A 27209-nucleotide genomic window follows, 5' to 3' on the forward strand; every position below is an offset into this window, starting at 1 on the left:
GAGATGGTGACAGGTCCCTGGCAGCTCGGGACTGCTTGGAGGCGTCAAGCTCTGGTCGCTTACAGGCTGCGTTGTCCTGTAGCACTGGGCTTCTCTGTACGGGAGGGGAGGTGGAGGTGAGAACATGCTCTGGAAAAACCAGAGTGGGCTGGGAGTGTTCCAGGTGCCCAAATTATTTGGATTGAGTGCAAGTGCTGCTTTCCCTGTACTGGTGTCAGTGGGATGTGGTGTACACACACTGACGGGCTGGAAGCAGCACAGGAACAGCGACTGACCCCTGCTGTCACCTCCCTGCCCCATGCCGGAGTGGTGCATCCCTTCCCTGCTGAGGTACAGCGACTGTCAGCCCCTGTGCTGCTTTTTTGGCAGCTGGGATAAGGCGTGCTGAATAGAAATGAAATCATGACACCGTGGGTATGAAACTGGAATAGCTTTACTGACATTCAGAGGTGTAACACAACCAGTTCAGAGACAGCTTCCGATTTAAACATTCCTACAAAAAAAGGTTCTAAAAACCATTTAAAAAAAAAAAACCTTGTGTCTAGCATGAAGTCACAGAATGTTAAAACACAATAAATACACCCAGCCTTTGCTAGAGCCAGGAGCCACGTTAGCTTAGAGGTTAAAAAAGTCTTGAGGCCAGGAAGAAAGTGGAGGGTGCTGGTGGAACAGCGGGGCAGGAGGGTGAGAGCAGCTTCCCAAGGCCTGCTCGCCCTTGCTGTGCTCCCACCCTTTCCGCCCCAAGCTCTTCTGCCTGGTGTGCCCAAGCAACGACCCCAGACAGGCTCAGTGCCTGCCAGCTGGCTCTGGGCAGCCCCTCCCAGCTCCTGTGCCACGGGGAGTAGGGTGAGGGAGCCGCTTGTCAGGTAAGAACCAGCTTTGTGGAGTTTGCTAGGAGCCCCACCTCATCTGAACCCCATTTTCTGGCCTGGCTCCTCCCTGTAAACTGCAGTCTGCCCCCCGCCGCCGTTCTCTGGGAAGGAGCAGGCTGGGGAAAAACTCAGCCTCCTGCCCCAGCAGCGGGGGGAGGAGATCCCTGTGGGGCTGCAGGTGCTTCGGCTATTGGTCCAGGTTTGTATACCCTGCACTGGCCATGACCAGGGTGTGGTAAAAATAAAAAAGTAAGAAAAAAATAAAACCTGTCCTGCTCCCCCTGAGGGAGAGCCAAGAAAGGCTGGCAGAAGGTAAAAGCCTTCCCTTTGGCTCTGGGTAGAACACGCTGGATGATCAGATACACCTCCACATATATGGGTATGGTGGCGCCTGCCTCCTCGAGAGGAGCTGCACCTTCAAAAGCCTACTCTCAAGGAGATCCTAGAGCACCGCGAGGCTTCCTGGCACCCAGCCCTCAGCCCAAGGCTCTCAGCATCCCGGCTGGAAACGGGGTGATCAGAATACTTGTCCCACTAGGGACACGTGTGGTAGGCGTGACGGGAGTGCCCGGTGCCTTCCCCGCAAAGCCTGGCCACAAGCACCCAGAGCGAGGTGAGGGCAGCCCCCTTGGCAGGCAGCACTGCTCCTAAACCCCAAAAGATGAAGGAGTGAGAGTGAGCCGAGGCTGCAGGATGACCGGGCTTCGCCCAGCAGAGTCTACGCCTTGTGGAGATGCGAGGGCTGAAGGTGCTGATCCAGCGGAGGGGAAGGGAAGGAACAAGAGAAAGCCTAACAGACTGGGTCAGACGCCACCGCAGGCCCCATCGGGAGGAGAACGGGACGGGGCCTGCGAGGGCTTTATTCAGACGGACGCTGATGGAGGCGATGACAAGGAGAATCTAATGTGCTTACTAGGAGAAGAGACAAAATAGAAGGGAGGAGAGGAGACAGCTGCAGCATCCCGGGCTCAGGGCTCAAAGAGTGTGTTAAGACCTTCTCCATCCTCGTTGTCTAGCACGTCTGTCTCCAGCGATGGCTTCACCTTCTTGAAGAGAGACGGCAGGTTCCGGATATGCACGTCCTTGCGGAACTGCTCCCCGAGGGGCTTCTGCAGGGGACAGAGAGGATCAGTCATGACCACCCTTTGCAGAGTGGCCAGCACCCCCTTCACAGCTGTGTTCAAACAAACCCCATGGGCACAGGACAGAAGGAAACGGGCTCATTTCCCCCAGGGCATCACCTACCCCAATGCAACCCGTGATGAGGCGCTTGAAATGATCCTTCCGGCGCTTGTCTGCCACCTTCTGCAGCGCTGGGTTCAGCAGCTTGGAATCGAACTGCTCCAAGGAGTCCTTCTGGATGTCGGGGATCTGCTCCATCACGGCCTTCAGCTCGGCGTAGCGAGGGCGCTGTGGGGGCATTGCAGAGATGGGGGTGATGCAGCTGGGGCTGTTAGCTACTCCGCCCCAACCCAAGTCCCAAGGGTTTGGGATTTGTCTTCCCCCCCCCCCCGCGTCCCAACAACGAGCAGCTTCTCACCAGGGCCTCGTAGATCTGGAAGGCCAGGTGGACGAGCGCGGCCATGCAGCCATCGTGCTGCCCGTGCGTCTGCAGGCCCTTCAGCACGCCGGTGAAGAACCAGGACACGGCGTCGGGCAGCAGGTTCCCTGAAAGCACCTGGCGGAGAGGCACTGTCAGCACGCAAGGACCCCGGGGGCCGACTGCCTTTCTGCAGCAGCGCAGCTGCCCCAAAGGAGAGGGCTCCCGGGGTGAAGCAGCCGTGCTCCTCACTGCTTCCTCCCCTCATCCCACCAGAAATGCTCCCCTCTGCCTCCCGCGTGTTACCTGCTTGAGCAGCGGCCAGCAGAGCTGGGTCGTGGTTCTTTGGCAGGACAAGGTGTCTTTCCAGGAGAGGGACGTATAGGCAGTGACCAGCAGAGCAGTGCAGACGTCCTGAAAAGGAGTCGGAGAAGGAAACCGCTCAGGAGCCGTTTCCCAGCTCTGTGATTCGAGCCAGAAGGGACGCGTGGGCTCCTGGGACAGCTCCGGGAGATTTTACAGAGAAAGGGTGGTGGCGGTAAGGGCAGGGGCTCTTACCTCCTGCTGCGTCAGGCACTTCCCAAGCTCGGTGAGCTCTGCGCTGGCAGGGGGAGCCACCTCTGTGGCCATGGCTTCATCGTCTGCAGAGGAGAGAAAAGCAAGGCTGTGAACACGGCCTCCCGAGGACTCAGGAAGACAGAGCAAGGACTGAGCTCTCAGGAGCATTGCACATCCCACTCTTTTCCTCAGCCCTCCCCTTGGTGCCGCAAGGATCACACCCCACAGCACGTTCATGCCTAGGTGAGACTGGGATTTTCTGTGGCCCCCAGGCACATGGGGCTGAAGGCTGTGCACCAAGCAGACACCACTCAGGCACAACTGCCAGCAGCAGGCCGGTCTCATCTTTTAAGGAATGGGAAAAGGGTTTGCATGCACCAAAGGGGTGGGAAGGCAACAGCAGGCAGTTACTCACCATCTCCGTCCACAGCAACAGTAGAGTTATGCTCAGCCCCTTTCTTAGACACACAGCAAACGGCTGCAAAAACAATCGGAGGTGAGAGGAGCAGAACAGGCAAGATTTAGCTCAGAACATGCAGAGATGATCTTGCCTACTGTGATGGGGTCAGAGCTGCTTCAAGCTCCCCCAGCTCTCTCCCTAGACCTTTCTCCTCAAACAGCATCCGAAGAATCTGACGGCACAACATAAGAGGCCAAATGCTGCACTAACTGGAAGGCTGGAACACCTCCCACAGTGGAACCTGCTGCATGGTGGCTGCTTCATATTACTAAGAATGGGCAAAATCAGTTGAAGCCTAAAACCTACAAAGAGCAGCATTTTAAGGCAACAGGGCTGACAAAGAAAGGTGATACGAGGTTGAGGACCTGTAATCTCTACGTGGAGTTAATTTTCCCAGCCTATCTGCTCAGAGCCACACTGGCAGGAAGAAAACATTAGAGAAAGGGAACACAGAGAGAGGAGACTGCTTGTGGGAAGGAACGCTTCCCTTCTGTCTGCAACAGAACTGCTCTACGCTCAGCTTCCAAAGGAGGACTGGGCTCCTATGGGGACAGTGCCAGAAGCACGGAGCCCTAACTGCTAACAAAATGGAAACAAACAAACAAAACTTTTTTTTTCTGAAGGTTTTAAATCGATCTCTTACTAGGTTTTAGATGAGATGCTGACAGGGTTAACTGCCTCACACATGGCTTTGTAGGATTACATGAGTTGCTACTGGCCATGGAGGTTGGTTTTTACTGCAAGCTAGAAATCCCGTAGTCCTTCCCAGGGCAAACCTTCCCCACGTGCCGGCAGAGCTTGCTTGGTTTCACTTACTGATGAGATCCATGACTTCTCGGGTCAGCAGCCTGACCAGCTGCTCCTCAAGCATCTCCTGAGACTCTGGGTTGTCATCTGCAGCATCGTCCTCGCTGAGGAGAACAGGTTTTGGTGGGAAGGGAGCCAGAGCCTAACAGCACCCCCTCTGCCCAGGCAGGCACCCAGGGCAGGCACCGCGCTAGCCCTGGGCCCCACTAACCCCACCACTCCCCCAGCACCATGGGGAGCACCGAGGTGCAGTTGTGGCAAGGTTCAGCAACCTCCTCGCCAGCACCACCTGGTAGCAAGTCTGAGAGCAAACCAGAGAGCTGCAAACTCGAGTCAGAGCCCCAGAAGCGCCAGCGTTTTCCATCTCTCTACCAACAAGGCTGTTTCGTGAGCAGAGGGCCACGTAAAAGACCAGAGCTGCACCCCGCTCCCCATCCCCCAGTACTCATCACGGGGTGCTTACCAGAGCATGCTTCGCTGGTTGATCACTTGCCATTTCTGAGACAACCTCTGTTTAAGACCAAGACAAAAGAGAAGATACAAAACCTTCCCCAGAGAAGATTCAAAACCTTCCCCAGAGAAGACTGGACATGCTGCAAAGAGGCACAGGTGCCACTCTCACTCGCAAGCAGCAACAGCTGCCTCAGGAAGCAAAATCAGAGCCTTAAACACAGCTCTCAGTTGGAATGGGACAGAAACTGCCGCCAACTGTGCCAAAGAACCAGAAAGACACCGCTGTGGCTGCACTGGCTCAAGGAATCCAAGGGAGCTGTCACAACTAACATGGGGGGACAGGCAAAAGTCCCCTTCAAACACTCTCAGTGCTGAAGGTTGAGGATCTGACAACCACAGGTTTGAATTCACAGCAAGGGGTGCTGTGGGACAATCAGGGTTCAATGAACATCAAAACCCTCTCCCCCTGCCCCAACAGCATAAAAATCGTTTAGTATCAAGGCTCTGCCCTCGTCCCTGCTGGCTGTGGAGAGACAGAGAGGCTCTCACAAACTGCTGCCAGCTGCTAGAAGGAGCTTGGGCTGTGAAGGACCAGAACAAGCTGTTTCCTTACCATGTGCAGGTAGGTGAAGAGTGGTCCCAGCATGGGGCAGACAAGGGTTTCGTAGTATTCTGGAGGGCAGGAGAGTACCAAGGGCTTCACAAACACACCTGCACAGCGCACTTAAGGAAGAGACACAGCACTTAAAATGACGCTGGGAAGCCACCAGGCTTCCAGTTGACGTGCTTGAAGCCCCCCCTAGCTGGCCTGAGACAGCGAGAGAAGGATACGGAGCATGGGACGCAGCCTGTAATCAGGAATGTTGTTGAGATTGATGAAAGCTGAGCTGAGGAGCTGGGCGGCAAGACCCTCGACGGTGTAGAAATCCTGCTGCATGGAAGGGCCTGCGTTCCCCAGGATGTGGAAACTGCAGGGAAAAATAAAAATTAGAACTGTGCCAGACAACAGGTACCATGTATCTGACCTGGAAAGGCTGCAAGAACTATTAACCTGAGATTACAGAGTTGCCATGTACTAAAAGAAATATTATAGAGGAATTTTAGCATAGCATCTGTCTTCTTTTGGGATAACTGCAGAGAGAGGGTCCATAAATCAAGCATTTAAGCAGTAAAATGCACTTCCAAGTGCTGATGTGTCAGTAGCAATTAAAAAGGGCAAAGAGACAAACTAGGCCCAGTGCTCCAGTCTGACTACCCTGTTGTGTAAGAGCTAAAAAGCAGATCCCCATTTTACAAAAAGCCCAAGCCTGGAAGTCAGCCCCAGCCCCAGCCCACTGCTCCAGCCCCGCCATGCAGGGCTGTGGGGGGGTGTCTGGTGCCCTTACCAGTTGTCGTAGAGGGTACAAAAGAAACCCTGCATCCTTTCTAAGACTGTTTTGTAAACAGGAGAGTCATAAAGCTCCAGCAGAGGCTGAGGGAGACCTGTGGGGAAGAAGAAACTTCAGTTACGTTAAGGAGAGCTCAGCACACCCCTCCGAGCACGTTCCCAGCCAGGCCTGGAAGCACTCAGCAAGGCAACACGCAGCCCGTAGGAAGAGCTGAGCCTCTCTGCAGAGGTCAGTGAAGCTCAGAGTGGTGGTACCAAGGCAGAGGTGTTCATGCTAGGGCTGGTAGAGCCTCCTTATTTCTCCAGAGCGGAACTTATGGAGCTATCAAACCCACCCAGAAGCGAAGCTGACCATCCTGCAGCTCAGCTAACAGCCCGTCCCTCCTGGCCTGTATTCATCTCTGTCAGCACACGTATTACTTACTGCCAGACTGCAACATTAATAAGCTTAGAGAAGAGATCAAGGCCCTGGGGCTCCATGTGCACAGGGCACAGACGGTTTATAGGTCACAGAAAACAGATAAAGGAAGCATCTCCTCGGTTTACAGACAGAAAACGGAGATAAGAAAGACAAAGCAACTTCCCCAAAGTCTTTTGCTCAGGCAAAACCTGCAGTTTTTAATTTTTAATTTAATGCAGAAAAATTTAATGCAGAAAAAACAGAAGGAGATCTGTCCGAGACAAACAACTTCTTTAGCTTCATTTCAGCAGGTTCAAAGCAGAGCTGAGCTGCAAATACTGTGAGGAAGCTGGCTCTCCAGCCCCTCTTTGCTCCCACGGCTAGTGGTGGTGGACCACTGCCTCATACAGCTTTGAAGACCCTGCCCGCACGTTCCTCGAGAGCAGCTCCTTACCTAGGATGGCATTCTTCTCCACCTCCAGCATGTCTAGAGCCTTTGCAAATGTTTCCCCCAGCTTAGCCACCATCTCTGGCATGTAGAGATTGTTGTGAGTCCTGAAACAGAAGAGTGCTTGGTTTATATTCATGTGGCTCGCCCCCTCTTGCCCTGGACAGTGGGATCCTCTCCTTCAGCTTGTCAACAGCTCCTCTGAGGCAGACGATGAGGAAGGTGAGACCAAGCACGTGTGCATGGGATCCCCCTTCCCCACCTGCAAAAATATTGGGGGAAGCTCACCCGACAGAGACATGGAGTGATTCCACCTCATGTCCTGAATCTCCTGGCTGCCCCCTTCTACTTCTTTCAGTCCGCCCCACCCCTCGCAAGCACTGGCAGTGAGAACTCCCAGCAGTTCCCCCAGCTGATGCTGGCAACAGCTTGGGATCAGAGAGCGTCTTTTTAAAAAAAACGACAAGACACGGATTCTGTCATCTCGGAGGATCTTCGGCACCTGAAGCCCCTGCGGAGGGAGGGGCTGCTTCAGCTCCAAAAATACACACACTGCCCCCCAGGGCTGGGTCACAGTCCCCAGAATGGCAGGCGGCATGGGAGGGACTGCGGGGAGAACGTCAGCCTGCTGCAGGTGTTGCTGGTGGCGGACACCCGCGCCCCCTGGACAAGGCGTCCAGCTGGGAACAGCTCCGCGGCAGCGGGAGGCCACGGGCAGCTCTCCGAGAGGGACACCAAGTCGGCCACGGGTGGCTGGCTCTTGCCATCCAGGCCAAAATGGGCCCCCTCCTCTTAGCCGGGGCCCTGAGGCTCAGAGCTGGACTCGGCAGGGGGTGTCTCTCTCACCTACCTCTCTCCTTTGAGACCTCAGACCTCCACTCTGGGTGTCGCCAGCTGCACACAGCACAAATCCTGCAGCCTCCTCCAAAACTGCAATGCCATTGTACCTGCTGCTAGAGGTGATCAAGGGCAACTCAGTATCTCTCCCTAGAGCAGCGTTTCCCAAAGCAGGGGGGTACACGGGAATGGCTGGGGGAAGGGAGCGCAGACAGACCTCAGGACGTTCTCCAGAGTCTCAGCTTTCACTCATGTCTTAATGATTTATTTTTGGATTTATTTTAATTTTTTTGGAAGGTGGCTGTTCACAATCCTGGCAACCCCGATGCAGCGATAGCTGCCTGCGTTAGCTTTGAAGCAGCAACTCTCCCGTTTCTCTCTGCACGTGTTCAATACTTCCCCGCTCACTGCAGGTGAGGAAGGCAAGTATTTAAGTCTCAGAAGAGCTGCACAAATCACTCCTTTGCCACTCACGCTCTCACTGTGGGCTGGGTCTCAAAGCATGCAGCACTCCACAAAGGGGACAGAAGCTGGTTTTACTTTCTCAGGAGAGGCCATGGCTTAGCCTCGCTTCCAAAAGTTTGGCTAATGCTGTTCCAGCGACTCAGAACTGTGCGTTTCTGCTTGAGGCTACCCTGAAACCTCACTTAAAATCACCTCTCGTACGTCTCCCGCCTGCTCCAAGCCAACATTGGCTTTGCCCCATGCAGAAGGGCAGTGAGGCAAACCCAAAGGTATTGTGGGGTGAACCCTGAAACTGCTCTAAGCCCAGCAGGACGGGTCAGACAGTCACATCCTGAAGCTGTGGTCCTGGTCCTTAGCTGTTTCAGAGTCCCCAAGGCATTTTCTCAAGTTTGCCAGCTGGGAGGGCAAATATTCACTCACAGGCCAATCTCCCTCACTATTTCAGCCACGTCTCAGTGGTAACAGAGAGACAACATCTCAGTTGCTCCCCCTGGGAGTTAAAAAAGCATCCAGCAGCCCTTGTACATGATGAAGATCTAGTCCCTAGGCATGGTCCAGCTGAGACTCTCATCACTGAGCAGCATTCCTGGGCATCCCACAAACAAGAAAGCATGGAAAAAAAAATTGAGAGATGTTTATACTTTAAGCAAAGGATATAATACTCGAGGAAGTATATTTTCAGAAAAGGGTCACAGCTCTGCTGGAAAGAGTGTCTGATGCCTACAGGTGTGGGCTTGGAGGCCAGGAGATGAGTCCTTTAGGACAGTCCATGCCTGAAGTGTCTTGACCCAGACCTGGAGCTGCCTACACTGGAAATGCTACAGCATCCATGCCTACCCGGCAGCTCTTTCACCAGCATTAATGCCTTGACAAGGTCAGCATCTCATCAAGAGCAGTTCCAGAAAAGCCTTTCTCTGTGCAAAGTATTTTGCTGCGCCTGATCAGGCCGTTTGTATATATATATATAACAAAAAAGCCACAAGCAAATCCGAACACAATAAAGGTGCTGTGCCAGTCAGCCCATGCAGCTAGCTGTTGGCTCCAGAAGTGCCCTCACCTAGAGGTAACATTGGTGGCTGGAGATTGCTGTTTGGGGTTTAAACCCAGGAGAGAATCATTTTAGCCAGTAGCTAGAAAGCAGCTGGGTGAAAGGAGGTACTGCAGAGAGCAGGAGAGTCATCGTTCAAAAAGCTGCAAGCAGTGATTAGCAAAGCGACCTCAAAATCATTCATTAAATAGAGCTCCTGAAACAAACGCGGCCAGGCACAAAGAGAGAGGCTGGCAGGGAACACACCGTGCTGCCTCTGCCGCTCAGAACTCCCTGATTTTCCTTATCATTTGGGCTCCCTCTCATTCAGCTTGGCTCTCTGGTCACTTCCATAAGCTCCTTATCTCGGCAAGGACCCATCAGCTTCGCATCTCTCACCGTTTCCACCCAAAACCGCAGCAGCAAAATGCCACGCAGGACCCAGAGAGCAGCACGCCCAGCTGCTTGGCTGGCCGAGTGCCCTTTTCTGCACACTGCTGCCTGATGTGGATTCAGTTCAGCTGCTCAGGGGGATCCGTGCAGCTGCTGCTCGCAGATTTGCTCACGCAGCAACCAGCACCACCTGCGAAGGACGTCCACATCTGCTTCGAGCAGAAGCACAAAGCAACGCCGGGCCTGGCTTGCCCCTGCAGGGCTGCCTGCTTGCACGCAGCTAAGAGAAGCATCCATCCCCAGCACAGCCAGGTTGCTGAAGGTGTCCTCACATGAGCGGCTTTTTCCTCCTCCTATCTCTGCTTGTCTGTGGACACGCCGCTACAGGTTCCCTGTTCACTTGTGCAAGCCGTATTAGAGGGCCCGAGGAAGCAACACATGGAAAAGGTGCTCAAAGCCAGCAAAGAATGCACCAGAAATGCCAAAACACCACCACCAGCTTCTCCACAAAGACGTAAGCATCAGCAGCGTTTACACTTTAAAGAGGCCTCTGTGTCCAGCAGCTGCCAGGAAAGGAATTGAGTGGAGGATCTCTTCTCTCCATGCCTCAGATGTAGGTTCTTGTTGGAGCACCCAGCCTTCAGAAATGCCCAAATACCTCAGAGTGAAGTACAAACCACTTGATGTACACTACCAGCCACTTGATGTACACTACCAAGTGCTCAGAAAAATCCTACAAAGCCTTTAGTTTGCAGTGGAAAAGCCTGAACACCACTGATGCGTTACGACAGAAAACAGCAAGGGAGCCTCCTCCTTTATGTTGATGGGGAAGTGCTAGACTAGAACACTGCTTATGCATTTTCCTGGAAGAGAAAAACAGCAGACACAGAGTTTCTGCTTCTTTACAGATACTGCAGTAGAATTTTGACAGAAAAGAGTGGCTGACAATAGTTTCCTAAGCTTGTTGCAAGAGGGATGCCTAATGTTTTTAAGAACGCACGAGTTCTGGCAGGAGCACAACTCTACTCTACCCAACCTGCCCCAGAAGTTCACCCCTTTGGATATTTCCTTCATAATGAAAGGCAAAACCACCTCGAGCACAGCTCACCTGCACCACAGCCATAACCACAGGCCGAAGAACCACCTGATGGGCCACACGGAGCTCTGAGAGGAGAAGCAGTGCTAGAGCGGGCCAAGACAGCGTGTGCCTGTCCTGCCAGCCCAGCACGGAGCTTCTCACTGGAAGCAACACAACCTGGAGCTCAGCAGTGACTACCAAACACACCTGACTGCACAGCACGAGTAAAAGGGCAAAACCCCACTGTCACCCTGAAATAAACTCCTCATCTGTAAGCGTAGGAACAGTGTTATGCAGGATTCCCTTTTTCTACCAGATTTTTCTCCCTCCTCTGGCTGCCCTAGATGTCTACACCGCCAGGGATGTGCAGAGAGGCACAGCAGGGTAGCAAGAGCCTGAGAGTGTGCATCCGCTGGCTCCGGCAGCAGGCAGCGCTTCAGGCAGCTGACAGTCACGTTCAGCAAAACCAGCTTAATTTAAGACTGAAGAGAACAAGGCAAACAGGAGGCGATGAGAGCTGGGACTGCCCCGGTGGTGACTGGAGAGGTGGCCTGGTGGGGGCTGAGGGCAGAGCAGAGATGTTAGTGGAGAAACGATTAACGGTGTGGCAGATTTATAGCAGTGGAGGTGGGGGAAGCAATCCCAGCCCAAGCTCCCATTGGCTTTGATGGACACTCGCAGGCCAGGCCAAGGGGTGTTCAGAAGGCTCCAGTTTCCCCAGTGCCATTCCCCACTGTGAACAGTCAGGAACAGCACTTGGGCACCTGCACCAGCCTGCGTTCCCACTGGCTTCGCTGGGGGAACATGCTCCGAGCATACCAGGAAGCTGAATTTATCACGGTTTAGCTTTCAGAGACTCTTAAGGCAACAGAAATGATTTTGAGGCAACTCGACCCACCTTATGAGAGCGAGCAAGTTGTCAAAAAGCTTCAGGACCTGCTCAGTGCAGGGGTTGCGGTAGATCGGAGTTCCACTGGGCATGAACCCAACCAGGAATCCTCCAGCTTTCGCCTCTTCCATTGCGGCAGGCCAGCGAGCTCGCTTCACAACTCCCAGGATGGTGTACACACAAAAGCTGATCTGCAGCAAGAGAGGGGAACAGGGCGTTTTCAGCCAAAGCACAGCCTGAATAAATAGGTATCCAGAGAAACCTGTCATCATCCCATCTCAAAAGGAAGACTCTAGTGAGCCTAACTAGGAGCAAACTCTGGTGGGTTTGTTACCAAGAAAACGCAGCAAAAAATCGTGCTCCTTTCCATCATGTTCAGGGACCCTCAGCCATGGCAGGGCTCATTATTAGACAAAACATGAATGGATACAGTCCAATTCGTATTCAGGTAACCAGGCAGGTTCCCCTCTAAAATGCTCAGCACCACCAGTCCTTCAACTCCTTCACGCACCGGGACAGATGTGGACATGGGCAATAGCACAGCTGTCAAACAGCATTAGCATCAAATCACAAGCACAGCTCCGTGGAGCATTTCAGCGTCTTCTGCAGCCCTAGTGACAGCAGCTCCATTTGCAGCCTGTCCAGAAGTGAAGATATGTCACTAGCAACCTTAACAGTGTGAATGTCCTTGGGTGAATTTTAGTTGTACTGCATGCTGCAGTCTCAGCACGACACTTTCCATGTTGCCTGGCTCAAAAAGCACAACTCAGCACGCTGTATTTCCAGAAGTTGTGTAAACAATGGCTTCTCCAAAATCAAACTTTGCCACACAGAGTAGGGAATAGAGTGCTTTACTGTGCTGAATAATCTATATTGCATGGCCTGCATGCTCACTGGAGAGGCAAAAACTGCCTGTTACTCTGCCATCAGAAAAACCTACTCATCCACACACTAAAAAAAGAGATCATCGAGAGAGATCTCATGTGTAACCACAACAGAAATGCAGGATGCAAGGAGGTGAGGCCCCTCTCTAGGGACTGTGCCTCTCCTGGTAATGATACTCACTCTAGAGCGGTTCAGGCCACTGGGATCTTCCAAGACTGGATCAGCAATTTTGTTATCTGCACCCACGTAGGAGATAAAGGCTTCAGGATCTGAGAGGACTCTAGCAGCAAAAGACAGCACAGGGGATTATTATTTGTACCAGGGTACTTTTAGCAGAGCTTTACACTGGCCAATAAACATCTTAAAAATACAGAACAGGCTAGAGAGGTTGGCTAGCACTCCACATTGTACTTGAGAGAATGAAAAAAAAGAAACAGCTGAGTTCTGGATGTTCTCCAAGCATCTTCAGTCCTCTTGGGCCATAAGAACCCAAGATGTTTAAATCTCACATAGACAGCATTGTTGGGGAAAACTCTTGTGCATGCCCAGCTGTCCAGGGCTGCAGAAACAGCTCAGCTCCCTAGCTTCTGCAGGAGCTGAGCAAAGATCTTTCATTTCTCATTTTCTGCAAATGCTTTAAGCATACTGGGAAGAGTTAAACAACTCTTCCCTAGCAAGGTTCAACAAACAGCACTTAGACTTGAGTCGGCAATTTCTGGATGGCAGAGCTATGATGACAATGACTACCCAGAGCCCAGGTGTCACCAGGCACCACCCCACCCCCTTTTTTGGTACACTCCCTGCTGGGCTTCCCACCACCTCTGCAACACGGCCAGCTCAAAGCTGGGCACAGCGCCCGTACCTCTGCATCTCTGCGGAGAGCCACAAGCCAGCAACGGGGGCCATGAGCTCCTCCAGGAAAGCCTTCTGCCGCTCGTAGTCCTTGAATTGGTTGCTGATGAGGACGAGGGCCTCCATCAGTGCACACTTCTCCATCTGGGTCAGGAGTAGCTCGTTGGAGAGCAGCTGCTTTACATGGTTGTACAACATCTCAAAGTTTGGCTGGAAAACACATCCAAGTGGAAGAGCGTCACCATTTGGTGTGGAGGAGAACCACTGGGGAGGACAGGGGTGGGAATTGGGGTGTACTGCACTATCCAAAACAGCTGGAGAAGCATGTTCTAAGTTTTTTTCCACATATCCATCTCCTTTTCAGTCTCAAGTTCCTCTGAATGTTCAGTCTAAAAAAAAGCCTCTTTTCTTCCCTGCTCCTCTGTCATCATTCAGCATCCAGTTTACTTTAGTCTCCAAAACGACTGAAGCATGCAGAGGACATCTCTCTCTTCTAAGCAATCGTTTCCCTTGCAGTAGGGTCACACCTCAAAATAGTTCTGGTCCTTATACTTAGCCACAGGAAGTACCTTGCTCTTCTGGCTACGTGACTCTTCCAATCTTTGCTCACAAACTAGGTTAACAATGATTCATATGGTCAACGCTATCTCCATGGAAATGGTTGAGTTTCTTCCCTACCTACTCCAGTGTAACCACGTCTTCCTGTAATTTTGTGTAAGTATCAGAAATCACTTGCTGCAGCAAAGTCATCAAGATATTTTGGGAGCAGCTCTAGGCCCTTGGCTCTTCCAGGGAGAGTATTTGGTTGGCCATTGTGAGATGTAGTTCAGGGACCAGTACAGAGGGAAAGAGACAAACCCAGTAACTCTTGGTAGCTGTTGCAGAATGCAGACTAGAACCCCTAAACTACCTTAATCAGCATCCTCAAGAACCCTGCTTAAACAAACTAGCAATTCCCTCTTGTGCTTCTTTAACTCTAGAGCCACCTAAGATAAACACCAAGAAAGAAAGGAGCTCAAGAGGTATTCATGCTGTGTGCAGCCCACTTAATTCAGCAAAATCAAACAGAACATCAGCTTGTGGATTTCAAAAGTAAAGAATGTCTGTATTTTCCAGTCTCCTCAAGCTAATCCAGAAACAAATAGTCTCCTCTTGCTCCTTCATTCTTTTAAGTAACAGAAGAGAGCCTAGAGATTAGTCATTGATAACGTCTTCAGCTAAGAAGTCAACTGAGACTACCACAAGTTGCAAAACAGAAAATCAGCAAACATTCCCACAAAATGAATCTAGCACTGCTTGTTTCCTCCTCATCATCCCTTTTGAATTTAATTCTTAACTTTACAATTCAGCTTTTCAGTCATAAAAAAAAATTTGGGGGGTGGCAAGGGGTGGTGGGGCAGGATGAAGGAAATAAAAACCACTTCATCATTTGAGCAGCAGGAACATTTCCTTGAAGAAAAACAGAGGCTGTAGCCAAGGAAACTGAAGATCCCATAAAATCCAGCTGAAATTGAGACAAGACTCTTGGTGACAGAGCTGCATTTACGTACCAGGACAAGCTGAGGGTAATCCCGACACATCTTTATGATTGAGGAGCATGCATGCCTTCGCACATTTTTCACTGCTCGAGTTCTAGGAGCCTGGACAGACATAACAAACTTCAATGCAACAAAACGAAAGTTCAGACAAATGCAGGGTATCAAGAGACAAATGCATTACATACACTTTTCTGCACCGTTGAGTACACATCAAAACACCCCCCAACATTACACACCCCGACCAGCCATGCAACAACCAATTTCCTCTGGAAAGCAACCCAAGGAACCTACACTTGGACAAGCTGTGCTCCCGGAGCGATGCTGTGGATCTTAATGACTACATCAAGACTCCAAGTGTAGCTGGCAGCTTTACAGCCGTTGCTCACAGCCACGGATACCAACCCCTGAAGACCACCCACAGCTAATGAATATATTTCACTCTCAGGAGGGCCAGCATAGGCTTGGGACCAAGTGCACTGGCCTCAGACAATGCCTGTGGCCTTCTACGTGTGTGAGCCAAAGCCTATTAGGCTCTGTCCATCAGGAGATCAGTTATATTTAGACTCCTCAGCTCTTTCCAGGAGCAGGGCTATACTTGAAAAGCTTACTACAGCAGAGTCTTCAGACTCAGCATGCTCTTAAATAATAAAACATAATTTGATCCAACTGTTACAGAGTATTAGAGATTAATTCAGACGTACCTTGCTTTCTTCTACAACTTCAAAGGTAACTGAAGCAAACAGCTGTGAGAAAAGGGAGGAAAAATCCAAAAGCCCATGTCATTTGTTAATATCCAGCAGTCACAGGTGTTTTGAGCTCAAGGAACAGATCATAAGACTTTGGTGCAATTTCATTAATGTCAGTTAACACCTGACTAGGTTGAAAGATGAATCATAGGCACAGAGAGGCCTTGAAATAAAACATGGTGCTCATTGGCCAGAGTGTGCACCCAGTGTTAAGATTTAAGGCTGGAAACTGCAAAATTTGTGTTATTTGACAGTTTCTTCTTGAACAAGACTCCAAGTGTTTTACCATCATTAACACGGAGGACAGTCTTTCCCTGATGGGAATGTTGAGAGAATGAACTACTGCAGCTTCGTACAAGGGCCCTGCTCCACAAAAAGCCTACCTGATTTTCGCATGGCCTGCAAGCACCTACCTTGGAAAGTACTTGCGGTAGGTATTCTGGTCGGTAAGTGACAAACGGGAAGAGAGCAGAGACATTGGTGAGCACACAGGACAGGATGAGAGGATCCTTGGTTTCAAAATTAAGGACAAGCTGCAGGAGATCTATGCCATCATTCACCGGGATTTCCTACAGGAACAGGGAAGGGAAAGGAGGAGGAAAGAAAAAAAGGAGGCAACACTCAGTACTTCAGCCTGCAGCACACAGCCTACAACTCTTAGAGCTAGACTGACTTGCTGCTGCTAAGATATCAGGCTTCTCAGCTGAAGACTGCTTATCTCAAAGCAGAAAGAAAAGCAGTAGAAACCTCAGCTTACCTGCGTGCTGTGTGCACTTGCTGAGGGAGGAGGAGAGCAGCATTGCCATTGCTGCCAGGGCAGTCTTACATGTCAATCTGAAATCCCCACTATTGCTTGTGCCTCTGAGAAAGGCAAGTTTCCTCTCTCTGTTTGGATCCCAATTTTCCTTTTCACTGTCCAACAGACTCCATGCTTAACCAACTACATCAACCCATGTCACTATTTCATTGTGATTAGAATTAGTGTGAGCAGCCTAACGGGACAAAAATCAAGCCAGTCTACATGAGACTGAGATGAAAATATGCTCTCCTGATTTGCCTACTGTTGAACAAACAGCAGAGAAAAATTTTATCAGATCTTCTGATCTCCCACACCCTGAGCATGGGTCTTTCTCACTCAGATAAAAGCACAGAAAATGAGAAGAAAAAACATGTCAAATCTTGAGGATGAGTAAAAAACATAAACGTAGGAAATTTCTGCTTAAGCAGGCCTCTAGCAAGGCACTGTCAAACCACGTCATCTGAGCACTCTCCTGTGACCTCTCCTACCATCCAGAACCAAAAAATGTCTGACAGAATAAGCCAATATGAGACTGGTTCCACCTAAAGAAGGGTCAGTACTCATGAGAAACACTCACCAAACAATTTTTTTTTTTTCTTTGCATGGGGATGAATGGTAACTACAAGTTTTCAAGGACAACACAGCTGGAAAAAACACACAGATCAACCCAAAAGAAGCCAGGAGAACAGGTAAGAGCATCTGGTACACATACGTCTTTATCCAGGGTTCGAAACATCTGGCTGATGACACTCTCTGAGAAGAAGGTCATGGCATCCCACTGCACAAAGGATGGGGAGAAGATGGAGCAGAGACCTTCACCCGTCTTAGCTGAAAGGAAAAAAACATTGGAGCTCTCACCGCGCTCCTCCCCTCACACACAGCACCAGGCTGATAAGCTCCCACACCGCAACATCTCAGCACTCCCAAGTACTTTTGTCACAAACAACTCACAGAAGGGAAAAGAAAAGGAAGGGCCGTATGCCCAGACTCAGCACTGCAGGCAAGACTGCCCTCAGCGTGACTTCGTAGAGCACCAAGTCCATCTTGACTTGAATTCCAAACCAAATCATATTTTTTTTTCAGATAACTTACAGTTCATGGGTCCGGTATCAACAGGAGCTGTGAGCTGGTACTTCAGCCATTCACCAGCCATTTGGAAGCCAGTTCGAGGGTCCAGACGACAAGCCATCCTCATCACCTCCCCTTGCTGGGCTCGGAAAGCTGCAGTAAAAACAATCAGACACCATGCAATGAGCTGATGCTACAAACGCTGCTACCTCAGCAAAGCTCACCTGCATCTTTGCAGACCTGGGAACGTTTTGGACTGTTGTTCCAGCAATAGCTGTGTATTAATCTCAGTGAGTAAACTAGCTATAACAGGATGCACATTTTTTTTTGGAAGAGATACAAATGGACTAAAAAATAATGGGTTAAATAAAAACAATTAAAATGCAATATGAATTATTAAAATTACTCTAAACTGAGATTTAATAAAATTGAGCTTCTGTTTTCATTTTAAAAAATCTTTAAACTATACATGTTTGCTGTTACAAAGCACCTTGAGATACGGAGATACAAAACCCAGCTGTAGGTTAACTATCACTTCCCACAGCTGAACACTTTTTACAGTTTATTCAACTTTACCCAGTTAAGTGACAGGCTGAGAAGCTAATGCTAAAAAAAAAAAAAAGAATCAAAAAAACACTACACCAAACCAGCAAGCCTTGTTTTCGTTTCCAGAAATATGAACAAAAGCAAAGTCTAAACAAGAATTTTATCTGTTCCAAAATATTCCAGGACATGACCACAGAAAAGAAACAGCTCTATTGATTACAGATGCAACAAAAAAGTAAAAGTAAAAAGCAAGTAGTTATTAAGAATACCCTCTCAGCCACCGAGTACCAAACTACACCAGCCAGTGAGAGCCAACCTCACTTGTAGAAAGTAAAATACAGAAAGAAAGCAAATATAAAATTATTAAAATCCAGGTTTCCCTGCTTGCTGATATAAGATCATGATTAAGATCAGCTGTTTTAATTGCTCAATCACACAGTTGGTACTGAACCAAAAGTTCTTAGCAGGGCCAACACAGACTCTCTGGAATGACATATGAAGTCTTCCATAAGGTGTTTTCCTATCCTAGTCTGAGCAGGATTCCAGGCCATTTCATTTCCTCATCTAGGTGATCAAGAGAGCTATTTTCTTTGACACTAGGTAGCAAATGCTATTTGACCAGTCACCTGGCCAGCAAGCAAAATAATTGTTAAGTATGATAGCAAAGAAGTAAAATGAAATGCCCGAGCTGTTGCAGGAAAACCACAAACTCATTCAGCTTCAGGATTCAGGCTGAAAGAGTCAGGATGTGACTGGAAGCTGCCAAATCAACACGGCAGTCTCCAAGCTCGGCCAGCAGCTGAACGTAAGAGGAAAGGCACGCACAACAGCATCCATGTGGGGTGAGGGCAACTTACAGTTGAAGAAGGCATTGAAGTCCTCATCGCTGTCAAAATCGAAGCGGGAGTATTCACAACTGGGGCTGTCTGCTTTAGAGGGAAAGCCCACCTAGAGGCAGAGTGGACAACATCAGGAAGGAAGAGAAGTCGCCCGTCAGAGCTAACACAGGCTTCAAGGAGGCGAGACTGAAGGAGCAGACAGTAAAATGCAATATAACTTCCACATACTTTCACAAGGTTGGTCATAGATGCACGAAGGTACTTGGGGATCATCGCCAGCAACAAGGGGTCGCGAGACAGAACCTCGTGCCGAAAAAGGGCTCCCCACGTGATCTGAGTGGAAGATCGCAGAAACTGGGGGGGGAAGAGGGGAAAAATGGGAACAGAGAAGGATTTCAGTACTGGAATCTCCACTGCTACCTCCAGCGTTGCAATTAGAAGGTAAGAGCAGATTATACTGACTATTCAGCTGAGGCCAAGGCACCCTGCAGGCTCAACCTAAACTTCCAGAAAGTCAAAAAGCTCTATAATAAGAACTAGGGCTGGTTGCAAATTCTGCATTAGATTCTGTACTCAACACTTTTGTGTGTCAGGTACCATTCCTAATGGGGTGGTAATGAAGGAGAATCCACTCTATTCCAGGTCTTCAGCTGAACTGAGAGACTGGAAAGCAATATTCGGCAGACGAAGTTCTGCAGTCTTCTATAGGGTAGTTTAATTATGTATTCACACATCCTTACAGAGACCTACACAAGACTTTCAGCCCTCTACATACCTGGCTGGGGTGGGTTGTGAAGGCTAAAAATGAGTCAAGGTATTTTCCAAAGTTGGCGGGTGTTTCCACATCAGAATCTGAGCCCTGCGAGGAAGACAAAGAATTTCAGACAAAAATACTGAACACGTGTCATGCTGGGTTCACAAATGCCATGTTTTTGGGTAAAGCAGAACTTACATCCAAGGCCACAGGCTGTGAAGGAGCAGAGACAAAACCACAGAACACCAGTGAGTTTTTCTGAAACCAGCAGCCTAACGAGTAGCAAGTTCTGCTGACCAGCCTGGGGGTGCTGGACTCAAATCCCGACCTCATTACTTCGTTATGGACTAACAACTCCCAGTGCCTAACACCAAGTGAAGTCCCTGTCTCTGGAAGTAATAACTCACCCTTTGTTTGCTGCCTATTATTGTAAGGGATAAATTCTCAAAGATTTTTTTGTTCTTTCCCTACCTGTGAGAATTTACTCTGCTCTATCACTTTACACAGGCTGGCTGCCTCAGTCTCCTCACGAAAAGTATCTCTCAGCAAGCCTGCCTTCCTTGCTGTAGGAGCACTGTGCTGAATGAAGGGAGTGGGAATTCAGCAGTCAGCACCGCATCCAAAGCATCAGTGTGCACTTTCATCTCAATGTTGACACAAACAGTATTAAAAAGATCAACAGCAGAACAGAAAACAGTTTCTTGTTTCTTGAGAGAACGTTGGTAGAAGAATAAACAGGTATACTCTTTGAGAACATCTCTGATGCTATATATGTATGTTACAAACATCTATCTTCTAGATATTTTTAGTGGTGAAATTTAAAAAGCTTCCCACATGAGTAATTGCCTCAAGCAGTTTTCCTGTAGTAAAAGGCAGTGAGAAACTGAAACAATTTTCAGCAGATTACAGAGGTTATTGGAGATGATTCTTGATGACAGCAGAGGCCTGAAATCAGGCAGGGTCTCTTCATTCTGTGTTCCTATGACTTGGCAGGACACAGTTATCCTACCTGCAAGCAGAGTCGTTTCTGCCTTTTCCAAATGTGTGGAGAACCTTAGGGCTGCCAATCGTGCAGACAGAACCCTGTTCTCACATCAGATCAGGGTTGTCTCACCCCCAACCCTAGAAGCTAGCCTTGCCAAGACTGCTGCTGGTATTAGTAGAGACTTACTAGCAACGCACACAGCTGGCTGCCCAACGCGCACAAAACTTGGCAAAGTCTCTTCAAGAAAACATAGTGTTTCTCCACCAGGCCTTCTCCATCTGCTGTCCTGGGTGTGAAGGGAATGGAAAAAAACAAAACAAAACAAAAACAGTTACTCATGCTGTAAGTAACTATCTTGTAGACAAAGAGAACACTAGAGCAATTAGGTTCTTTCACGGTGAGATTTTCTTTGCTTCTATCAAAAACCAATACTTTACTGGCATTTAAAACCTCTAAAATAGCTTCTTTCAGAGTCCCCCCTCATCAGTTTTAGTTTAAAAGAGAAAGCTGGGGAAGCTGATATTTATCCCATTTTGTCCTTTAAATATGGAATCTGAAAAAAAAAATGCAGTTTTTCACGTTTAGGAAAAAAAAGGTTGTGTTTTTTTCTCTCCTAACCCAGTTCCAGCTTTCTGCAGCTGAGCAGCGCTATTTTTATTTTTATTTTTTTTGGTAAATTACTTACAGAAAGCCATTGCTATGCAGCTTTATGTGAAATGACAGCAGCAAGGTGGTACTCACTGGGCAGCGGAGAGAATGTAGTGCATGGCAACATCTCCAAACAACACCATCAGAGGTTTCCGATCCTCCAGCTTCCCCTACGTAGAAGAAAAGCCAAATGCTTCGATTAGACACTACTACTTATTCCCACCTGCAAGTGAAGTTTGGAAGATCCCCATTTGTTCTTCCATCTAGGGGAAGGTTTGCATTTCACAAATGATTTCAGTAAAAACTGGTACCCTTCTACCCCACAAAGAAAAAGGTATTCTTCCTTCCAAGAATTCTCCCACAGCAACCTCAGTTGTTGGTTTAAACTGAAAAATTGATCCTCAGACGCTAGCTCTTTTTCATTGCAGTCTGGCTAGTTACTTAATGGCAGCTGATGAATTCTCAGCCTTGACACTTAGCTGCTTGTGAACAGTGCAAATCACCTGCTCAGAACCTGCTGTCTCTGCTCTGAGCTGCTAGATGACGCAGCTAGGTGACATATTTCCCACTCCCCAGTTGTAGGAAATGAAAAAAAATGTTAACGGGGATCTCCAGAGTTGTGAGAAGAGGCAAGCACGCAAGTTGGAGCGTTCCAACAATTGCTCCACACGGTGTGCTGGCATGACATTCACTATAAATGTCATTAACACAAAGCAGTCACATTTGAATGTTGTTGTCTTAAATAAAAGAGTAAAGATAGCATTGTTTGGTCTGAAGAATTACATAGAATTAAAGGGAAACAAAGAGGACTCAGGGTGGCTGATAAAGAACTTACTTTCCTGCTGACGGCAATCAGGAGACACTCTGCTGCTCCTATTTGGAGCTCAGGCTCGTTTAGGAGCAGACACAACATCTCCAAGAGCTTGCAGTTGTCCGCCGTGATGTGGCTCAGGGCCACCCAGTCAATGTAGCCAGCCAGCGTGTTGAGTGCTGCTATCCCCACGCGGCAGTTTGCCTGGGCCTGCGAACAGAGGAGGCAAGAAGTCAGAACCGAAGAGAAGCACAGGTTCCCACTTCTCTCTTCTCAGTAATTAGTCTAATGAGTGAACAAACCCATCTGCAGGTAACAGGCTCTAAAGTCTGGGAGAGGCTCATTTCTAGGCAACCTTGGTTTTAAAAATGGCCGGTGCACCAATGCCTCCATAGCTCCACTCACCTTTGGTTCCTGAGCCAGATCGGTCTTCTGAAAAAGAAAAGAAGGAACGGTGAGTGAGCAGCGACAGCACGAGCTTACTCCCAGCCGCTGCTGGACAGGCTCATTCTTGAGAACGCAGCCAGAAGAAGCTCCACGGAACAGCTCCCTAGTGAAAGAGGCTGCAGCCGTCTCCTGCTCAAGCCACTGCTACAGCCATCAGAACCACCTCTGCCTGCAGAGTGAGACAGCAGGACTTTCAGCTGCAGGTTGAGCCACAGTTTCCTTCTCATCCAAAACATGACGCTCCAATCAGCAGGCAGCAGGGAGACAGCGGACAAGAAGGAAAGGCATCTCAGTGCTTCCTGGAAGCTTCCAGGAAAGAAGCTTTTGACCTTTTTAGAGTGTCTTACACCCAAGAGTCAGTCTCTGAAAGATGCTGGTGGCTTTAAACTACTAAGATTCACGTGTGAAAATGATAGGTAATTTGTCTGTGGTTAGAATGGCAGCTGGAGAGAGTGCTGGGGCAAGAGCTTACAGCGTGACTCACAGTTGCAAACACTTCACAAGGCACCGCTTGCACCATCTTTTTCCCTGACACACAGTTTGAGGCTCTCAGAGAGGGCAAATGTTACTTGTTTTGCAGATGCAAAGACACCAGAAGCATTTTTTTCCACTGCAAAGTTTTGGTTTGGAAACTGTCTGCTGATGTATTCAGTGCAGTTACTTTCAGTCAATCTGTTTGGGTCCCAAATGTTTAACAACTGAGCTACTACCGCACAACTACATACTTAGAAGCACTGGGGAACTGTCCATCAACAGCTCCTGGGGAACTGTCCATCATCTCCCCCAGTCTCGGTGTGCACCCAACCCTCAGCATTTACCCTGCGCACAAACATCCCAAAATCTGCTAACCTGTGGAGTGGTGAGGGCTTCTTGTTCCTGGGGTGCTCCAACCTTGCCAATCAGAAAGATGCCACCGTTAGCAGAAGCAGCCACACTTCAGAACCTCAAGCACTGCAATTCAAACCTTACCTGGAAATGCATTTCAACCAGACTACAAAACGCACCAGGGCTTCCCACCCACCACCATGACCTACGCAGAGCACTGTCTGCTCTGCAGGAGAGGTTGTTCAGTGGATCAGTTTATTAGGAAAAGGAACAGAAGTCAGGTAAGGCATGTTTTTTTCCATTTCATCCCAGTTTTGCTTTTAGTGTAACTCTGGATTTCAATTTACAGGGAAAAAAAGGACGAGAGAGACACCTGAGCAACTTATTTCTACATTGGTTTCTGAATTCCGCTTCACTTTCTCAAATTCACTTCCTTCTGACAAGCACAGACGGGGGCAGACATTTGCCTACACTATTCCATCTTGACCAAGCTGCACACCTCTGACAATAGGTAAGAATTCAGGACAAAAAAATCTCTTTGTGCAAAAAGGAAGAGCATTCCTCACCACACCTTGGCAGAGAAGGGCCTCTTGCCCTGAGCTCTAGGAGAAAAGGACCGGAGAAATGCGATGTGTGCATCAACACAAACACGACTGCAGCAAACAACAGCAGAGCTGAGCCTGGGGCGACATCACTTGACCACTGCCTGTTACATTGCCTACCCCAATCTGGTGTCAGCCAGCTGAGCATTCCAGCAGTGCTCATGAGGCACGCGTCCACTCGAGCCATTTACACTCCAAATCCAAACTATCAGCACTAAACCTGTCAGCCCTGTCACAGCAGATCCCTGCCCCACACCTCCAGCAATGGGTTTCAGACCGTTTCTGCCCCTGCTTCCCAAGCCGTGCGAGTTGCATGCCAGTTCCTAAATGCCTCCGAGCAGCGAGTGAACCTGACGAAAGGAGCCGCTTACCATGCGCCTGTACTTGTTGACGTTCTGCTGCAGGGCAGTGAGCAGGAAGCTGAAGATCTTCTCCATGTTCTGGGTGAGGGTTTGCTGGATATCTCGGCGCCGCTGGGTGGGCAGCGTTTGGAAAGTCACCACGTCCTCTGCCAGACGGAGGAGGATGAACATCACCAGCTCTGTCTGAGTTTCCTGATGTCCCAAAATGAAACAGACTCCATGAGCACGGCTGAAACATTAAAATCCCTACAGATAAGCTCAGAGATGCAGAAAATAATCATACATGAAGACACGAGACACATTTTGGGAAAATAAATCAGAAGGAGGGCTCCCTCTCTGCTAAAACCATCTCCTCGAATAACTGACTCTTGCAGGTACTTTTTGAGTGTGTCATCAACCTGTCTCACCTGACCGTGAGTTAGGCTTTCCTCAGAATTGTGGAAGACTGAAACCCACCCTACCAGCAAGTGGAAGAGAACAGACAGGTGTGGTCCATACCCCTTGCTTGGAGAGGGTATCCAGCTCCTTCAGCATGTCAGGCCAGTGCTGAGGCCACTCACGCTTGATCATCTCCACCACGATGCGAGACAGAACGTCCTTAATGTGACTCTCCTCCTCTAGAATACTTTGAGTTCCCTGCGAGAGGAGAGAGGCGCAGTTACACAAGCAAGGAAACACCAGCCAATTGTAATTCTGTCACAGAACTGCACAGGGATTGCAAATATTCTAAAAAATAATAAAAAGAACACCACTAAAACCAAGAACAACAATATAGGGAAACTCCACATCTCAGCTACCCTGAGAAGCACTTCTGCCCTCCCAAGCATCCACAGCTGGTGAACTCTAGGAACCCAAACCATTTTCCTCAAAGGGAACTCACCCAGCCATGACAACAACCACAAATGTAAAGTAAACACGACTAAGATAATGGCTTTAGTGTTCTTGCAAAGATAAAACTTTTGTATTTACTGAAGGTCCTTCTCTGAAAGCAAAAGTAACTCACAGAAGCCTCACAGCCTCCTGCCACGTGAGATGACAACACTACAACAACCAGGGATGCACAGCAAGAAAGTAACGAAATCCAGACTTGAATTCAGGTCCTCTGTGCTAATTAACTGGAGCCTTTCCACCTTTTTGCTCCCACTTTCTATCTCAAAGTGAAAGAATCACGCTTCAGAGGCTCGAAGGTACTTACGTTGGATATGAGGCCCATGACGTTGTTCTTTAGATAAACCTTTTCCAGGCGAGGCATGTTGTTCCAGCGGAACCTGTTCACAAGAGTTAGAAAGAAAAGAGAAAGGAAAGGACACCGAGTCAAAACATTTATGAAGATTTCTGACTCAATTCTCACTGGACCACCAGTTCTTTACCTAAACTAGGTACAACGAGACACTGGAGCCCAATGTCCCTGCCACTGCCCAATCGCTTAACGAAAAGGCTGAGTTAAAACTGCTGCTGGCAAACGGGCGTGCACTGCTGAGGTCAACAGACACGAGAAGCAGCAGCAAAAGCACAAAGCATCAGGTCTGTAGAGGCGACAGAGAGGAATCTCAGAACTGAACTAATACAAAGCCTCTTTGTTAGCGTGTGAGTAATGACAGAGAGCACTGCAAAGGACCTACTGGTAACCCTGCGTGCTTGTTTACGTCTTGCAGTGTCAACACGGCTCAGAGCGTGGTGAATTAACCCTCCCAACCTGCCTGAAAGCCTGTTTCTCCTCGGAGGAGAAAGAAGGAGGAAAAGGAATGGCAAGCGGGCCAGCAGCATCCTCTGCTGCAGGACAGGCTCTGTGTGTGCTGAAACCTCTCCCTGGAGCCATGAGGCACCGAAGGGGAGTGGAGCAAGGACCGGTGGCTGGCTGGAAGCGGGCTGGCCCCCAGCCCTGGAGGAGCACCCTTACTTGACCACATGCTCCAGGATCTGCAAGCCAAAGTGCCGGACGATGGCCGTCTGCGTCTTCTCGGCCAGCTTCAGCCCGCAGGGCACGCAGATGGGACACTTCTCCTTGAACTCCTCGCAGAACTGCTCGGGGACAGGGACAGACACGCGGTGGGCGCTCAGCGGGGCTGCTCACCTCACCATGGAGCTGAGCAGCCCCTGGTGGGGACCCCCCTGACCCCCTCAGCACCTCAGAGCCTCCCCATAGCATCTCAGAGCCCCCCCCAGCCCCTCAGAGCCTCCCCCTCAGCACCTCGCAGCCTCCCCTCAGCCCCTCAGAGCCCCCTCCAGCCCCTCAGAGCCTCCCCATAGCACCTCAGGGCCCCTCATAGCACCTCAGGGCCTTCCATAGTCCCCCCTTCACCACCTCAGAGCTCCCCTCAGCCCCTCAGAGCCCCCCTCAGCCCCTCAGAGCCCCCCTCAGCCCCTCAGAGCCCCCATCAGCGCCCCCCTAGTCCCTCAGAGCCTCCTTCCAGCACCTCAGAGCCCCTCATAGCCCCCCTCAGAGCTCCCCTCAGCCCATCAGAGCCCCTTCATCGCCTCAGCGCCCCCCTCATCGCCTCAGAGCCCCCATCATCGCCTCAGAGCCCCCCTCATCGCCTCAGCGCCCCCCCCCCCGCCTCCCTAGCGGCCCGCTGCGGGGCCCCGCGTGGCCGGGGGAGGGACGGGGACAGGGCCCCGAGTACCTTGAGCGCCTCCAGGCGGTATCGCTGCGTGGAGGCCGGGTCCATGATCACGGTCACGGCCTTGACCAGCTGCTCGCACAGCCCGCTCACCTGCTCGGCCGACATGATGATGGCGGCGCCGGCCCCTCGCCACCGGCCGCCGGCGTGCGGGGGGGGAGGCGCTCTGCGCATGCGCGGCGAGGAAGGTGTGCGTGAGGGAGCGCTGGTGGGACTACAAGTCCCGGCGTGCCCCGCGCGCCGCCTACAGCTCCCGATAGGCTGCGG

At 50.0% G+C, this 27209-nt stretch overlaps 1 protein-coding gene across 4 annotated transcripts; it reads right to left on the bottom strand.

Annotated features, from left to right (window-relative positions):
• Positions 1–415: 415 nt before the first annotated feature.
• XPO5 (exportin 5) lies at positions 416–27118 on the bottom strand. 4 transcript variants are annotated; one of them, XM_068676515.1, is made up of 33 exons: positions 26946–27118; positions 26222–26343; positions 25517–25589; positions 24820–24957; positions 24331–24513; positions 23382–23423; positions 22491–22517; positions 22110–22295; positions 21368–21444; positions 20813–20912; positions 19663–19746; positions 19116–19241; positions 18906–18996; positions 17527–17655; positions 17147–17262; positions 16049–16204; positions 15591–15632; positions 14902–14991; positions 13362–13561; positions 12680–12779; positions 11624–11805; positions 6932–7032; positions 6076–6172; positions 5522–5658; positions 5304–5401; positions 4701–4747; positions 4247–4341; positions 3386–3448; positions 2971–3053; positions 2719–2826; positions 2413–2550; positions 2118–2282; positions 416–1981 (listed from the first exon to the last, which is right to left on the bottom strand). In XM_068676515.1, the coding sequence occupies exons 1-33, from the start codon at positions 27114–27116 to the stop codon at positions 1841–1843; spliced, it is 3708 nt and encodes a 1235-aa protein (XP_068532616.1). In that variant the 5' UTR covers positions 27117–27118; the 3' UTR covers positions 416–1840. The 4 variants fall into 4 exon arrangements, with proteins under 4 accessions (XP_068532616.1, XP_068532615.1, XP_068532618.1 ...); XM_068676514.1 differs by having other exon boundaries at positions 14902–15009; XM_068676517.1 differs by lacking the exon at positions 23382–23423 and having other exon boundaries at positions 26946–27117.
• Positions 27119–27209: the final 91 nt, after the last annotated feature.

This window comes from Anas acuta, chromosome 3, assembly GCF_963932015.1.
Source record: "Anas acuta chromosome 3, bAnaAcu1.1, whole genome shotgun sequence".
Lineage (NCBI taxonomy): Eukaryota > Metazoa > Chordata > Aves > Anseriformes > Anatidae > Anas > Anas acuta.

Bases quoted from the DNA above. Each gene is read 5' to 3' on its own strand.
- XPO5 (XM_068676514.1), bottom strand. From the start codon at position 27,116: ATGCGCAGAGCGCCTCCCCCCCCGCACGCCGGCGGCCGGTGGCGAGGG. The intron at 6,173-6,931 runs GTAAGGAGCTGC...TCTTCCCCACAG, and splicing joins GGAGAAGAATGCCATCCTAG to GTCTCCCTCAGCCTCTGCTG. The intron at 2,827-2,970 runs GTAAGAGCCCCT...ACTCCTTTTCAG, and splicing joins AGTGCCTGACGCAGCAGGAG to GACGTCTGCACTGCTCTGCT.